This window comes from Schistocerca nitens, chromosome 9, assembly GCF_023898315.1.
Source record: "Schistocerca nitens isolate TAMUIC-IGC-003100 chromosome 9, iqSchNite1.1, whole genome shotgun sequence".
NCBI classification, from domain to species: domain Eukaryota; kingdom Metazoa; phylum Arthropoda; class Insecta; order Orthoptera; family Acrididae; genus Schistocerca; species Schistocerca nitens.
In genome coordinates, this window is record NC_064622.1 from 137,565,353 (window position 1) to 137,583,395 (window position 18,043).

The 18,043-nt window shown below is 39.2% G+C and overlaps 1 protein-coding gene and 1 long non-coding RNA gene across 2 annotated transcripts in view; one reads left to right on the plus strand and one right to left on the minus strand.

Moving 5' to 3' along the window:
• Positions 1-630: 630 nt before the first annotated feature.
• On the minus strand, positions 631-10,448 carry LOC126203094 (uncharacterized). The gene is made up of 3 exons (XM_049937337.1): positions 8,271-10,448; positions 4,478-4,606; positions 631-1,390 (listed from the first exon to the last, which is right to left on the minus strand). The coding sequence occupies exons 1-3, from the start codon at positions 9,990-9,992 to the stop codon at positions 1,163-1,165; spliced, it is 2,079 nt and encodes a 692-aa protein (XP_049793294.1). The 5' UTR covers positions 9,993-10,448; the 3' UTR covers positions 631-1,162.
• Positions 10,449-10,844: 396 nt separating this feature from the next.
• LOC126203097 (uncharacterized) overlaps positions 10,845-18,043 on the plus strand; it is a 74,534-nt gene continuing 67,335 nt past the window's right edge. Inside the window, exon 1 of the long non-coding RNA XR_007540223.1 lies at positions 10,845-10,950. This is a non-coding gene — a long non-coding RNA (uncharacterized LOC126203097). The remainder of the gene's footprint in view (positions 10,951-18,043) is intronic.

The following is an 18,043-nucleotide window of genomic DNA, read 5'->3' on the forward strand; positions in this document are numbered from 1 at the left end:
TTTACTTGGCTAAAAATGGATGCTTCTCACATTATTCTAAGAACTTAAATGACTAGCAGTAATATTCAGCTCTCAAAGTATTTGTATGATCAAATACACACAGATACAAATACTCCAACATTTTTCGTGTAGTTAAACCTATCACCACTGTCCACATAAAGTCTTGTGGTTCCTTGTTTAATAAAGTAAACCACCCCCTCTGACTGCCTCTACACCCTCCTCCCCCAACACTACAAAAGAAACTGGACACAATACCACCACTTGTGCATTCAATTTCCCTATCATTTCAGTCATGCTTACAATTTTCATAATCATTTTGGTCTCAATACTAAAGCTACAGGTGATACACACAAACAAGCAAATAGCTTTGTACAGTAGCAAATGTCTCAAGACACAAACTTCACAAAGCAAGTAGCACAATCAAAGGGTGAGAAATGGCAAATCTTTACTAAAATATTATTTAACAGTTTTACAGAAATTGCCTGCTGTCTTTATGCATTAATCACGTGCATCTATGACAAAGAAAACAAAAACGAAGCAAAAGAACAAACAGCAAACTTTTGGAAACATGTTTGTCTGTATGCATGAAAACCTTTTTCCATTTCTTACCCAGAATGCCATAGAGAATATGTGTGTGTGTGTGTGTGTGTGTGTGTGTGTGTGTGTGTGTGTGTGTGTATATTTTAAATTTTTTGGGGAAACAGTCTCCGATAATGTATTCTTATTCACAATATTAACTTACACTTATAACATATTATCACTTCTTACACCATCCACACGTCTGCCTACGACAATTTAAATTTGGGTTACATCAATAGAGAACAGCAATAAATGTAAGAGATGAAAGTATTTAATGTAAATAGGTGTTACGGAACCCAACACATCTCACAGAACAAATAAGTATTATATGCACTTGCATTTGCCCACCTTGGTGTTCACTCTAAATAAGAAAACAAAAAATGCTTAATATAATCACTTGTATTTATGTAACCCAATTTCTTGCTTTTTGGTCACAATAAGCTACAGCCATTGGCTTCATGTCATTACACAACAGATTCAACAGTTACAGTTTCAAGGGCATGAGTATGCTTTCTGGTATAAAAGTCAAATCCGTTAATGTGAGTGTCTCCTCATTAAATCGCAAAACAGCTGTGTGAATGCTTCACGGGACATCTAATGTGTCTTTATGAAACTTCTCCCATATGTTACTTCTGTGCTGATTTTGCAGTACAGGGCTCAGAATTCTGCTCATGTGTTCAATCCGTCTATGGAAACGAATACGGTCACGTGCTATTAGTTCCCATGGTCCAACGCGTGCTGCACGGTAGGCAAAATCCCACGCAATTATTTTGTGAACTGTCTTCAATTCTGGTGTTTTTGCAAACTGGACCTGTACAAAAATAAAATAATCCATACAGTAAAGAGTAATACAAACACAAAACTCACTGCAGAGAGAGGACAGTCAACTATTCAACTTTCAAAAAAACCATAGGAGGAAAAAAAGTGTTTTCAGAAAAATAAGTTCCTCCATTCTGAAAATTATACAAAATTGGTCTCTTCAAAGTTTCCGACAGAAAATCACGAATAAATATCAAGTGGAGAACACAAGTATAGACAGAAATGAAACCCCAAAGAATCAAACTACAATGTATAAAACAGCTTCAAACTTCTGATTACTTTACAAATGAGTTAACGTGTTAAATATTTGGCATTAAGCAAATAACCCAAAAGTTTAAAAAAGGTTTGAAATTATGTTTAAAGTTTGTTGGAAGTTGCCAAGCACTCTTATGAAACACTGGTTGACAGTCTAGTAAATTTGTGCTACGTTTTAAGCAAAACCTAGTTTTTCATGCATCTCAATGATTATGGCATCATATCTCCTGAACGATGAGTCATACAATGATATAATTTTGCGAGTATATTCAATAGTGTATGTGTATACTGTCTGCAAAATGCGTGGCAAATAGAGTTAGTTGTAAAGAAGTAATGAATTAAAATGTCATGCTTGATGTTGAAGTTGTGCTACATGAATAGTGATATGTAATAAGCAATAAACTTCCTCCCTTCCATTGTTTTGCGGTTGGCATCAGTGGCAAAAAGTTTTGAAATTATGTATAAAGTTTGTTCAAAGTTTCTAAGTACTCTCATTCTCAAAGACGGGATGAATACAGTCCGCATAATTTGCATGTCATAAGCTATACCACCTCTAGGCATATACATAGTTCATAGCTGTGATAGCTGTCTTACTGTGTTAAATCTTAGAAGTGGGATTAGATCTCTTAATGACTACATTATGAGAGCATTTTAAATGTTTAAATTTAGTCAACAATTACAGGAAATATTGAAAATCAAATTTTTTGCCCATGGAAGCCGTTGGAAACTACTAACTCCAAAGGCTAAGAATGTTTTTTTTTCTTTTTTTTCACTTTTTAATGTGGCTTTTGACAGTATTGGAATTTCACTTTGAAGGTAAGTACTGACCACCATCTGCCCTTCTATGATTTTGCAGTTCTCTCAAATGAATTTTTCTTTTGATGCAAGTTACAAGTGAGACAAACATAGTAGTCAATACAGTGAACATGTAGAGACTGGGATGAGCACGAGCGAAGAAAAAAAGTTTACCACTTCTTTTTTTCTATCACTTTATCACTATGTTCCTTGTCTCCCACTTTTCTTTCAAATTTATCATTGTAATTATTACGTCTCCATTTTGTTGCACTTTTATAATATGGTAGCTCTTAATTACTCCCTTTTTTATTTTCAATGTTTTACTTGTTTTCTGGGTTTCTCGGTTGTTTCCTGTTGGTACTTTCTAAAATTCCTTTTCCGGTTTTTCTCAGGGAGCCATTAACATCATGGCACTGACCAAAACTGCAACTCGTATTGAACATTCTTCTTGACCAAACTATTGTCAGTGTTCTGATTTCTTTCTGTTTGCACATGTACAAAGTCACATGCCACAATACAATTACATCACAAGACAAAACCAAGATCAAATATCAGTGGGTGCAGAGCCCAGTAACAAAAAAAATTGTCACATTATTAACTATATTAATTCACAGCACAGCATTAAAAACATTTTTCAATCTTTTCGTAGATACATGCTCCTGTGTAACTCCATACATATGAAAGAGATTATTCTCTGCATCAACTAATGCAAGAGGTACTTGAGTCTAAGCAGTTGGGCTTGCTGCCATAAAGTGGATCACAAACAATGCAGCATACGTAACTTCAACAGCCCAAAACCCCAACAAACTAGTTTTGATGTAGATAAATGTATCCTGTCCGGCCAGGAAAGTCGTCAGGCCCATAACCCACTGAAGCAGCAAATCACTGCATCATTAACAGTCATTGTGTTGGCCTCCACCAAGGGGTCAACATCGATCTACAATCATCCCGATGGAACAACCTCACAGGGGTGTCCAGCCACTAACAGATGGGCTAAAGGTCCAAATGAAAACCACCTAGTCACCCGCCTCGGATGGGCAGTTCTCGGCTGCCTCGTTACCCGTACAAAACACCAGTTGGCCACACCAGGATTTGACACAGCATTGTTGCCGAACATTTGCTATGCAAGGTCACTATGCACTCAGGCTGTGCTGAGCTAGCAGCTACTGCCATTTACACATCAACACTTCTCCACTGAAGGCTGCAAGATTGACACCTGGCCACACCATGTAATATGGATGCTGTGGACTGACACCCAGCTGTGTCACATGATAAGCGTTCCTACCCATAGCTGTTCACCACTTGTTGGGACAACAGAGAATTTACAAGCACACCAACTGTCTTGGTGCAAGCACCTTACACCCTTGACAGTCTGCTGCAGCCCTCGGCAACCCAGTGGAGTCACAATGCGCAGCTAAACACCATCTTGGTAACGGAAAAAACGACCCTTCCACCCCTCAATAGTGCTCACAGCTCACAAGGCCACTACAGTACAAACATCTCACATCTGTTTTACAAATTTAATACAATGCTTTGCAAGAAACCTCTAGCCTACCATCTCTCAAGTATCTCAACTACTGACTGACAAATGGTCTCTGCACATGCTACCTAAATACACAACCTAATGTTAAATCTATAATTACTACCAAATTTAAGTAAAAAAAAAAATATCAATTAGTAAACAGTTTTTGGTGTTGCTGAGAAACAGCCATACAATAATTTTTAAAAAACACACACCATTTGACTGTTTGTTGTTTGTTTCATTATGACCTAGGTTTCGGCCTTTATGCCATTTTCAAGTGATTGGGTTTGTGTCCTGCAATATATGTTAATGACAAAATCCTGCAATATATTTTAATGACAAACACAATCACTTGAAAATGACACAAATGGCTGCAACTTGGGTCATAATTACACAAACAACAATACAGTCAAATGGCAGTGTGTTCATTTAAAAACTATAAATTAGTTTTAATAACAACCAGTGGATAAATAAATACATATCCATGTATATGGAAACCAGAAATACCTTTTCAGGTTCCTTTTCTGCAGATGGTATATCTTCATATGCGCTCTTCCACCGTTCATTTGCCTCTTTCAGTTCAGTTTTTGATACACAAATGAGACCTTCAATTTCTGCATCATCATTAAAATCAATCTATATGAAACAGAAAACAAACAAGAAAAGTGAATCAGTCGTTTCTGCACATTTTAACTCACTTAAGAGCTACAGCCTCATTTATTGCGGACACTCAAGATTTCAGAATAAAGCTGAATTTTATATGGATTGTTTGGTGGTAGTCATAGAATGTTGCTTTAAATAGGTCAATATTTATTTTGAAACTGGCCAGTTAGTACAGATTTCAGGAAGGAAAAAACTTGTAATGCACAAACCATTAACAAACTGAGGGTTGTTCAGCAAGCAATGGAGAGTGGGCAAGACAGAATTTACTAAGAGTGTAAGTAGGTCATGCTAATGAACTGTAGAACACATTGGAGTGATACGAAATTGTGAATAAAATGAAAACTAAATGGAAAGTATCCAGGCAAATGGATGGTAGAAGCATCAAGAAAATTTGTTGGATTCCAAGAGATGAGAAAGACAAATGAAAACTACACAGAATGACATTTGCAAACAATTCAAAGGTATAAGAATTTGTAATGCATGGGAAAGTTCAGAGCACATCTTCATCCAACAATGGGTGTCAAATGACTGGTGAATATCCTGAGCTAATGATTTTAAACCTTTTACATCTTTCCAGTACACTTTTAAGTCATGCTTTTAAATATTTTTGAAAATATAGCACAAAGTGCAAAGTGTGATTATAGTACTAGAATTGAAAAATAATTTCTACAAAGCTTTCAGGGGTTTGATATTAGGTCAGCAAGGAGTCTATGAGTATGTTTTCAATGACTTGCTAAAGCATATTAAATATAGTGTAGTAAATATGGAGGACTTCAAGAATTAACTAAAGAACTTTCTGCTAACAAACACCTCTGTAACAGAGTGCCTTTACAGCAATTATCAAATCTGATACGATATTAATGAACTTTTTCCTCTAGATTGTTTTCGTTATAACTACAATAATTTCTTAACCATAAGTATTTAGTAATACACTTTCTTGAAGAGTAGCAAACGTCTGACATCTTTCCACAATCTGTATAATGTATGCTGTGGTAAAGCCAAAAGAAGGGGACCATCAGAAGGACAGTTTAGATGAAAGTGCACAGTGTGCATGCACAGGACAAATAGTTACAACCCAATAGTAAATGTCAACCATCTCATTGTTAGTGTCTTAGGTGGGTTCTATCCAATGCGGTACAAATCTTCGCTTAACCCATGAACAAGCTCACCAAAATCACAGTTTTATCTTAGTTTAATTACAATGAGATATAATAACCTTACATTAAATTATCTAAATCACTGTTTCATTAAACAATACTAAAATACATATTTATTAGATAACTCCGTTTCCATGCACAAGTGTTAACGCACAATAATAACCCAGTCAAAGCATTAAACGGGTGCTGTGGCAAGAGATCCAAGCCAACCGCTTTTTCGCTTCCTAATTATCTCGCAGAGAACTGCCTCATTGGGTGATTACGCTGTTAGCTCAGAGCCTGGGTAATTTTCTTGTACAGATTTTAAATTTTTTTTGCTGTTCACTTCATATTACTGCTAATCGTTTGGACATATAGCACAACTTATCATTGTGTTACCTGAAGCAATAATGAAGGAACAGGTACTGGCTTACAACTGTGAGACAACAATGGAATGGTAAAAGGCAATGTTACTGGCCGTTCGCTCACTTTATATATACGCGTGCCTACTCAAGGGTTTAGTATTTCAATGGCAGGAAGTGGAACTACATTGATATGTAGTGTTTTAGTGCTTCTCCTTTTTGAAAACAATCAACATGAAGGTTAATATCAACTAGTGTTAAAAAGAGACTTCTCTAGCAGCTCCATACGTAACATAACAATTTTGTTTTCCTAGAACTAAATTAACACTACAATTCCATGCTAAAAGAATGCCGTTTGTTGATATCTAAAGGTGTCAAATACTAATTTCATCTGGTTCCACAGGGATGAGCAAAGTAACTGTTTTACTGGCAACAAAGAGTTTTACTTCACCCTGTAAAAATATTTCCGCATTCAAAAGCCTTGATGACAGATGGGGAGAAAACTGTAGGAATTTATTGCTGGAGGTGGTAAAATAAGGACGGAACGGCTCCACAAGAGATAATGAAACTGAAGTGGAATAATGTAATATGAACACGCCTGTAGAATAAAATCCACAATATAAACAAGCAAACACTAACTAGAAAGGTATACTCATTATTTTGTACTAATCAATCATACACAGATTAGCAGCATAAAATTAAAATATTCACTGATATTATTCAGCGGTATAGCTACTAGAATTTGTAGAAACCAAAACATGGGCACACACATAACCAAAACAGTGATATTATGCATAGTAAGAAGTGCAATTGTGTACAAGAATTATTGAACATTTTTATTCAAGAACAGCTTCCTACCTTTCATGGTACTGGAACTGACATTTTTGGCTTTTAAAGCACACCTGGGATTTTCTACTAGTTATCAAATGAATACAATCTACTGACTGTACAACAACACATGGTTGTATTACACACTTCACCACATGTAGAAGAATAATACATCCATGTTTTGATAAATGTGAATATATCTTACATGATGAGTGCATGGAAAGGTTATTCTATTACTGGTTCTTTCAGATAAACACATGTACAAAAAAGAAGTCTGTGAAATGTGGCCACGATTAAAAACCTTAAAAGAAAAAATTAGATCACCAAAGAAATTATTTTCCAACTTATTCTTATCAGTTCACTTTACAACACTAAGCACTTTTTATAGGCTACAGTAATTCTAATACTATTAAGTAAAGATATCCATTCTATAAACTATGATGTACAACACAGATCCAAGAGCACTTTCCGGCCTTGTTGAGCACTACTTATTCTAGCTGTTTTTCAACTAGGCTAATTGGAACTAATTTCTAAATCATTTTTGTGAGCAGTTATTAGCCAAACAAGGCCAGTTTCCTTGATTGTTGTCACAATGAAAATTTTTAATACAAGTAACATTTCAGCTCCAATTTGGTGGCTGTCAATTTCCATTTCAGTAAAAAACATCTAGATATGAGTTTTTGAGCACTTGACAGCCATAAGAAATAACCAATGCAATATGAAAAAATAAATGAACAAAAATGAGCACGACAACCACTAATTTCTTTTTACTGTTTTTTAACTGTTTCTACAACTTCACATTTATGATCTGCATAACAAAGAAGGCCTAGTGGGATGAATACTAGGCATGCACAAGAAATATATACAATTATATACACAAGCACTTCTACAGTCAGTCTCATTCACCATGCTCATCCGTCAATTTTCTTCTCAATTAATAATGCCATATTTAATACAGAATAAGAACAGAAAAGTAAACAATGAAATAGTACACACGTGCACTGTAAATTCATCTTTATTAAAGAAGCAATGGCTCTTAAAAGCATAGATTCTGGCAAAAAACACTGGTTAATTCAGTGTTAATAAACCATTAAAAAATATAAAACCACTGAGTCACAAAGTTCATAAAATTATCCATGTAATACAAGAGACATATACTTAGCAAATTTGCATTTATACTGCATGTTGAATGAAAAGCTCTGGTGGTGTCACTAGCTAGCACAGAGAGATATTGGCATTAATGTGAAAATCTGTGTGTACATAAATTTTAACTTTTACAAATACAAAAGTATCAAATAAAAGCCAACATACCTCATCATCCTCGTCATCATCATCATCATCATCATAGCAGTAAACGTCGTCGTCATCATTAGGATCAATGTGTTCTTCAGAGGTTAAGCACTGACTGTTTATGCTTGAAACTTCATCATCCTCACTCTCACTGCTGTCACTATCACTGCATACAGAAGCTGTTTCAGAAGACGTCTCTTCACATGAATCATCACCACCTGCATCAAACATAATGACGAAACTATCCTCACTATCGATTGAACATTCTGAAGAAATTCTCGTCCTTAGCATTGGGCACCTTGTGGATACAAATATTTCATATTCAGTTGGAGAAGAATCAGAACAAGCAACAGGCTTTGCAGAAGCGTTATCAGACTTCCCTTCTGTGAGGGATGTTACTGGTCTTTCAGGAACACTGTTTTCTTTGTCACTTTCCTTCTGTTCAGTTTCAAAAGTAACAGTCTCTCGTTGAGTATGTGACCCATAGCAGTCAGGGACATCATTAGCATAAGAATCTTTCATCTTGCAAGGATCACATAAACTGTAAGGACGGCAACGCCAATTTGCACACCGATCTGAAGGAGATCTCTGATCAGTGGGTGGTGTCATTTTTTTATTTGGAGAACAACTCAACTTGTGGTTAAATGATCCTTTCTTTTCACAAGCCATCAAGCCACTGTCAAGATCAAGGCAATCTTCTTTTATATCACTTAATAAATCGGAATTTAGTCTTCTTTTCCCTGAGAATTTCCTATTACTTGCTGAATGCTGTGCACGCCTTGTTTTCAAGTGATTCATTTTCTGATTCTGTGGTGTATGGGGAGTACCTGTACCTTTGGTTGAGTCTGTTACAGTGATGGACTTATGCTGATTGTCACGAGAGAGTGTGCAGTGCTTTCTGTGATGTTCTCTGCTATAGTCTGCCCTGTCCCTGTATTTACCAAAATCATTATTGTGATCTCTGTACCTCCAATTATTATTTGGCAAGATGCTTAAGCTCTGTTTCTTCTGACGAAGTTTCACTGGGTCCCTCCGAGCAGACCGCAATATTTTACTACCTGTGCTGCATCTGTCCAGGTCTCCAGTTCCTGGTATCTTGCTTCCTACTTGTGATTTCGTGACTTCTGCATAAGACTGCTTTGGCTCAGCAGTTACTTTTTCTTGTATCTGTATTTCGACAGGTGATGTTGGGGAATCTTCAGGTGACATATTTTTTGTAGTATCCATTATCTGCTCTTGATAAACTAAATTATTTGTGTTCAACAGATGAAAGCTTTGCGAAAACAAGAAAGCAGCATCAACTGCTCCTGCTTTGATGTATTCTTTTGTACTTTCCTTGGAATTCATTGCAGACATTGATATATATAGGTTATTGTTAGTCCCAATTATGTTGTTGTACTGCTCCAAAACTCTTCCCCAGAAATTGTTCTCCCTGCCTGTAGATGAACCTATCAAACATTTACTGCCTATAAAACCACCAATCAGTTTAGAAAAGCTGTTACCTACTGGTAAACGACAGCCAAATGGGTTAATGAAGTTATTCTTCATGTTTACAACTTCAGCACCTGGGTCCTTACACTTGAAAAGTGAGAAATTATTATCCACTGTATGAGTATTAACACTGACATCTACAAAACCTTGCTGCATTGATTTTGGGTGTATAGCAGACAACCCAAGCATATGCAACGGGCTAAATCCAATTTGTCCATTGTTGGGCATAAAATAATTTCCCCCACGCTCCATTTTTACAGACTCTTCACTGCCAGATAGCTGATTAAATGAACCTATTTAAAATTTACACCAACAAGGGCAAGTGCAGTCATGACCGAATAAATAACATTTTTAACTCCTCAATTGCCACTTTTTAAGTATGTCATCGTCACTGTTCCTCTTCAAATTCGAGTGTAAATTCTGATGCACACAACTGTCACTGACTCTGCGACACCAAACAAGCCAACGAGATGTGTGCCTCTTCCTTAATCGTCCAGGTTGCTTGATACCGTAACAAATCGTCTTACAACAGCAAAATTTACACCTGTAAGTTTGATTCTTCTGTAAAACAACCGTTGTGATACTTGATATAACACTTGAATTCGATTTATTAGCACTTATCTGCGCCATTGTGGCAAATATTAGAACACTGCTACATCACACAAGTTAATACCGCCATCTTGGTAGAGAACTGAATGAATCGGACGTCAGCAAAGTCTATTGCGTTATACCAGGAAACCAATGGTAGCCCGTTGCTAGGTTTTCCCCTTTGGTTGGCAGCCCTGTATGTGGAGACAAATGAAACTTGTTGCAATCGCCATGTATGACCATTAACTATGAAATCACGGAGAAAATGGTGAATGTGCTGTAATTCCCCGTAACGTGAAAGTTAATTCACATTTTTGAAAAAATAAAAAAAAACATGGAGATTTGCAAGAAGTATACTAATCAAATCACAGCATGGACTCCTTAGATGGGAAAGGATATAAGGATTATTATGGAAAAATTATAGCAGTTTCAATATTTACCTCAAAAGGTAATGAATGCACAATGCTCCCATTGAATGACTCAATAGGATGTTGAAGGAGGGCTGTGAGGGAGTTGTGAAGGGAAAAATACACTTTAAAATGTTGCTGAATGTGTTTCTGCTGTCTCGTCTACAAGTTATACGGAAATACTATTTACTCCATTTGGCGACAAAGGGGGTATGGTATGTAACGGTAGATCTGTCAAATACTGCTGCTGTGAATGCCACAGTTATTGCCAAATTAGGCAGTTTAAAAACAAAAAATTGCAGATAAGAAATGTGCTGTGATGCAATTATATATTGTACAAACATGCAAAGCAGGACGTAATGTGACAGCCTTTGTAGGCCCTATGGAAGATACACAAGACTTGAAGATTTACGTTTTTGGAGGGAACAACACTTGCCTATGTGAAAGAATACTATGAATTATAGCGCAATTAAATGTAAACGCACCAAACATTTCTTTACTCAAAACTTGGCAATTATTTTTCAAATAGTTAACAGGCTGTAGCACATAGCTACTTAAGATGACCACAGTTTACATTCTCGTACCAGAAACGTAAGAATATACTATCTTGTTTTTGCTGCAGGTATATTCACACGTATTTTCCCAAAATATCTGTGTCTTTCCAATTTCTTACCAAGCCCACAAGAACGAAACCAGTTCCAGTAGCTAACACAAAGTTAACACCAATTTGTATTCCTGTATTTACTCTTTCAGTCACAAATTAATAATACCTCTTGCTCTGGATAGAATCGGAGGCTCTTCTCATGTAGTAGAAATAACAGAGCCTATGCAGTCAAGCCATTTGGAAGGCTCGTCTTGTACTATCTAATCATAGTGAGTTGAAATGGCTTTCCTCTTATCTTAATCCAACAAGAAATTAAATTTAATCATTTTCATCCCTGGTATTGCTTATTACTAGAAAAGCACCACACACTTTGACTACCCTAGCAAAATAAGGTCACAAGACCTCTCCCAAATCCCCAGCACATTTTCTATGTAAAGATTATCAGTGACGCATAAATTAATGTCCACACACCAGTTGGTAACATGATAGACAATAGCAAAACAAAAGTCAAAATATTGAATACTGTACTGTCTTCAAATTTTCCTTAACAAATAAAAATCAAAAAACACAGCTACCATTTAATTTATTTGTCCACATAAATCTCTTTTTCACTGCATATATCATACACAAGATATTAGACATAGACACATTAGTTACAGACACGAGATATTAAGACTAAAAACTTTACACCTGTTGGTTTTACAATTTGCAGATATATGTCATTTTAATTTTTATAACAGATTTGATCCAAATAATGAATAGTTACAAATTTGACTATATGCAATACATTTACAACTTATTTCTACAATTAAAAATATGAATTATGGTACATGTATTCATCTGTGAGATGCTGAGGCATTGAATAAAAGCAGTTTTGTAGTTAGTAGGATGTTCCAGAGTTTTTAAATTATGTAGTTTAGAAAAAGATTTTATATGTCTGGGTAATCTTTTGTACAGCATTCATTACATAGCTACACCATTTTGGCACAATCTGCTGTTGCAACAACTAACAATTATGTCACCGTTTGACATCTTACTGTAATCATGGACAATTTTGTCTGAGTGAAAAAGTTTCATACCGAGGTATATATACATTTTTAACATGTATAACCCCTTAAAGTATATAAATACAGTGGAAAGATAAGATTTTTAGTTCTTACAGTGCTTGCTTTATTCATTATTCTGAGGACTGCCTTTTGCTTCCTGAAAACTGTTTTACTCTGTGTACTTCTCCTCAGAACATGACATCATTCTTCTGTAGTGAAGGTACACAAGCAAAGTACACATTTCATCATTAGTGTTGTTGCTTAGAATTCTGACAATAAAACCCGTTTTTGCTAATTTTGAATTTAGGGATGTGATATGATGAGCACCCTACTAAAGATTTCACTGAATATGAATACCAAGAAAATTAGTTTCAGCAACAGCCCTAATGTTTTGTCATCCATACGTATTATAGGTTGTGCTGCATTTTTGTTTTGATCTGTACTGTTATGGAAATTTATGTATACTGTTTTCTGGAGATTTTCCATTAGTCTTTACTGATAAACCACTCAAACCTTCTTTTGTTGCTGTAGCACTATCACTGTAAACATGAATCACATTGTTATCTGCGCTAGAGATGTTGAAAAGAAGGTGATGTTACTGAAATACAATGTCCATTTGCAGTGTCGAGTGGTGGGTGGTGTGGAGCATAGGGGTAGTGACACACACTTTCCCCTTATATTTTGGTACCCATTAATTTCCAAAATTTTCAGCTAACTTTTAGAGAACATAATTGTGTTAAGAAAGTTCTGGTAGAATGGTACTTCAGAGAAAAGGAGACCACTCACAGAAAAGCAAAGCATTGAGTCATCGACAGGAACATACAAAAAAGAGAGAAAGCTTGCCAACTCACAGAGTAAATCCTTTCTCATGCTAGAGTACAAATAAACCCCTCTCCCTACTCATACACTTGCCTGTGCCCCTACATAGTACTTGCACAAAGCCAGGATTGCCATTTGGCAGGTGTAATAGGCTGGGGTGGGGGTTGTGATGGGTGAGATTGTTAGAGTTTGAGGGAGGCAGCAAATTGGTTGACTAGGAATGCAGGAAAAGGGGGGGGGGGGGTCGCAGATGCATGGTCTGGGCCTGGGCATATGATTCCATGTGTTGAAGCTGAGGGAAGTGGCACACAATTAATGTGACGTGGAGACATTAATTGGGAGGCAGAGGAAAGGGATGGGCCAGGATATGCCTGTGACAGGCCTGGTGTAGGAAATGCTGGCTGAGTGAGTTTGGTCTTGCACAGGGATATGAACCCTGTGGCAAGGGGTTTGGAGTGGGAGTGGCATACGAATGGGTTAGAATTTTGTGTAGGTTGATGGGCAATGGAACATCATTTTATGAGTGGTGAGAAAGATTTTGGGTAGCATGTCCCTCATTTCATGGCACTATTATAGAGAAGCAAAGCTCGGGTGAATGACGATATGGTTCAGTTGTTGCAGTCCAGTCCACATTTGATGATTTCGGGGAGGGAGCAGGGAACTCCTTTGTATGTGATTCTTGGGAAGGGGGGGAAGCATAGGGGTGTTTGAAGATATGACACAAGAAATTTGTTTGTTGACTAGGTTTGGATGGATGGGGGGAGGAAGGGAGGGAGTAATATCTGTCTGTGTAGGTCCTCATGAGATCAGCATACTGGGCAAGCAGGTTCTCATTGCTGCAGATGTGCCGTCCATGGGTGGCTAGTCTGTATGGGAGGGATTTCTTGCCATAGAAGGGATGACAGCTGTTGAAATGAGGGTAATGTAATGGTTAGTTGGTCTGATATGGACAGAGCAGTGGATGGAGCCATCAGAGAGGCAAAGGTCAACATCCAGGAGGGTGACACATTGGGTTGAGGAGGACGAGGTGAAGTAAATGAGAGGGAAGAAGTTCAGGTTATGAAGGAATGATGATAGGGTGTCCTGGCTCTGAGTCCAGATCATGAAGATTACATTAATAAGCCTGAACCATACAAGGGGGTTTGGGACTCTTGGAGTCTAGGAAGATTTTCTTTATAAGGCCCATAAAAATGTTGGTATCAGAGGGTGCCACGCAGGTGCCCATGGTTGCGCTGCAGATATTTTTATGCATCTTCCCCTCAAAGCAGAAGTAGTTGTGTGTCAGGATATAGTCAGCGAGGTATGTGAGGAGTGAATTAGCAGATTTGGAGTCCTAATGATGTCAGGAGAGATAGTGTTCAATAGCAGCAAGGCCATAGGCATGAGTGATGTTGGTGTACAGGGAGTTGGTATCAGCAGTGTAGAATACGGATCTAGGAGGTAAAGGATTGGGGAAGGTAATTAGTTAGTGAAGGAAGTGATGAGAATTTTTGATCTTACAGGCTAGATTTTGGGCAATGTGTTGGAGGTGTCAATGAGTGTTGAAATTCCTCCAGTGGCATCACAATAACAAGTTAAATGGGATATCCATAACTGTTGGGTTTATAGATTTCAGTGGGGATTCCTTCAGTAACAGCACAGTAACAAGCTGAAATATGGTGTCTAGAATTGTTGGGTTAATGAATTTTGGAGAGCATGTAGGTGGGCGTGGAGGGTGTCATTGGAGGGGAGGAGGGAGATAGACTGGAGTGGGCCTAAGGATTTCAGTAGGAGTTGGAATTATGTCGAGCTTTTGGGATGGTATCACTATGGCAGAGTTTATAGGTAGAGGACTCGGACAACAGATGGTACAGGAGAAGCAACACAATCTAGTGTGCTGGTATCAATGGCGTTTTACTGATCGGGCCACCAGATGCACATCCCATTGTGCATAACCAAATGACATCAGCAGCTTATACTAGGCATAGCAGGTCAGAAAATTGTGCAAAAACAACAAGTAACAAGTGACAGCACAGTGTTCGAGATTGACCCAGTAATTAATGATAGCTCGATCAACAGCCAGAGAACTGATCATGCTTGCTCACATTATCACACCAATTATTTGTAAGAGACAAAAAAGCAAGACATTGCTACCTGATCATCTCAGGTTCTCATGCTAGTCAACCAGAATGAGAATGCAGTGGTAGCTATTCCTGTCCATCTTACAGCAGCCAACAATTTGCCCATAGCAACATACAATACTGTTGATGTGGAAGTGGACATGAGTTTCAGCAGGAACTTCAAATAGAAGTTCATGCTAGTAAATGTGATAGAACTGATATTAGGAGTGGACTTAATTAGTCAACAAAGGCTGGAGATTAACCTCAGTACACCACAGATGATGATGGATGGTGAAGTCATTACAGGTACTATAGGCAAAGGGGCTACAAATACCATTCCCTCACCATGTTACTTGATTTTTCAGGAGGCTAGACAAGAAGCTGATGACCAAATATATGAAGTGTGGCATACCACTTCACACCATAGCAAAATGATACCTGGCCAACCAGTCTCTTAACAACCGAAAAGATTAGCACCTGATCATTCTGCTTTGCTGCAGCAAGGGCAGAATTTGACGATATGCTGGAAGCTGGCATTATACGCAGATCAGATAGTCTGTTGGCATCACCACTGCATTTGATAAGAAAGAAGACCCATGGAGATTACCATTGATTAATGACACATAATGTTCCCGACCACTATCCAGTCCCTGATGTAACAGATTTTCCCCCTTGCAGGTCCGGAAGTTAGAATGGGCCCGCAGTATTCCTGCCTGTCATAAGAGGTGACTAAAAGGAGTCTCACATGTCTCAGCCCTTATGTAATGGTCCCCTCTCAGGTTTGACCTCCATATTTCAAAATTATTCCAAAGAGCGAGCCAATTGGGGACGGGTGCCTTACTTGGTGCATTGTCCATCATGCATTGAGATCTTTGTCCCCTTTCTCATCGTCACATTGCAGTCCTGCCCATTCTCCATCTCTTGGGTGAGGATAAGCTGTTCACTATGCAGTGTCGCTTTCTGCGCCGACAATGACCATGGACTCCTTTGTGCCTGATATCCAGCATGGTAGCCAGTCCATTGTGGTGGGGCCACCATGTACCCTGTTGGTTGTAGCCCCCTGACAACACAGGGATCACTCTGCTGATTCCTGTGCTGTGAACTCCCCCATGTATGCCAAGGTGTAGATGCCTATCTCCCTGGGGCATTGGAACTCCTGGCAATTGCCATCCTGTCACGTTGCCCTTGCTGCAGCTGGGTGGCACCCGTGGGAGGGCCCTTGGTCGGAGTGGGTGCCATCAGGGCAGATGACGCACAATGAGGCGTGGTACATCATCTCTTGCTGGTGGCCAGCCACCAGCAGTCTCTTAAGTGTTTGAGGGCTCAATTTAATGCAAACACGCATGACCTCAAATTGTTCCCCTCGCTGGCCACACCATGGGAGGAACAAAAGGCTAAGGTTGGCAGTGAAGTTTATTCGCCCTGGTACCTTGTATGTACGAGAGCTGACGGGGAGTCTTTCATGACGATGAAGTTTCAGTTCTTTGTTGAGCATTTAGAGGACACGTTTGGGGAGGTGGAGGGCTTGTCCAAAATGCCCTCAGGGTCAGTCTTAATAAAAACAGCATCCTCTGCTCACTCACAGGCATTACTCACCTGTGACAAGTTGGGGGATGTTTCTGTTACCATCACACCCCATAAGAGTTTAAATATGGTCCAGGGTATTATATTCCACAGGGACCTTCTTTTGCAGTCTGATGACGAGCTGCGCGCCAATTTGGAGTGGCAAAGCGTTCATTTCATTCGGCGCGTTCATCGGGGTCCGAGGAATAGTCAGGTTGCCACCGGTGCCTTTATCTTGGCCTTCAAGGGTGATACATAGCCAGAGAAGGTCAAGGTGATGGTCTACCGCTATGACGTCAAGCCCTATATCCCTCCCCCAATGCAGTGCTTTAAGTGCTGGAAGTTTGGCCATATGTCTTCCTGCTGTACTTCCAGCCCCACATGTCGAGATTGCGGACGCCCGTCACATCCCAATACTCCATGTGCCCTGCCTCCCATCTGTGTCAACTGCGGAGAACATCATTCACCTTGCTCGCCAGACTGCAGGATTTTACACAAAGAGTGGAAAATCATGGAATATAAGAACCTGGACCGACTGACCTACACTGAGGCTAAGCAGAAGTTTTCACGCCTCCATCCTGTTCGTATGACCTCCTCTTATGCTGCCGCTACCACTGTTCTAGCCCCATCAACTCCACCTACAACAGTTACCTCTCAGAGCCGGAAGACTACACCTGCCCCCTTGCTCGTGGGGGGCACTACCCTTCCTGTTGCTCCTGCACCACCTACTTCAGGAGCAACACCCCCCTCCCCTCCCCCCCGCCCCACCCACCCATTGGGGACATCCGTCATCACTTCTAAGCCAGAGAAGTGTCCAACTTCTTCAGCTCCTCTCACTCGCAAGGTGTTCCTTGGATCCCTCCCTTCCCAGGTTTCCACCAGTGGGAAAGATGGCGCCTGCCAGTGGCTGAAGTGCCTACAAGCAGCTGGTCATAGGGCTTCACGATTTTCCTCCATCCTGGAAACTGAATCAGTGAAGCCCTCCCAGCCAGTGAAACCCAAGGAGCAGCGAGAAAAGTTCAAGAAGAAGACCTCTAAGACCAAGGAACTTGTGGTGGCACCCACCCAACCGCTCCCTACAGGCTCTGCGTCTGAGGATGAGGTGGAGATTCTGGCGTCTGCTGAGGACCTAGATCTCGCCGGACTCACAGACGCAATGGATGTTGATTGCACATGT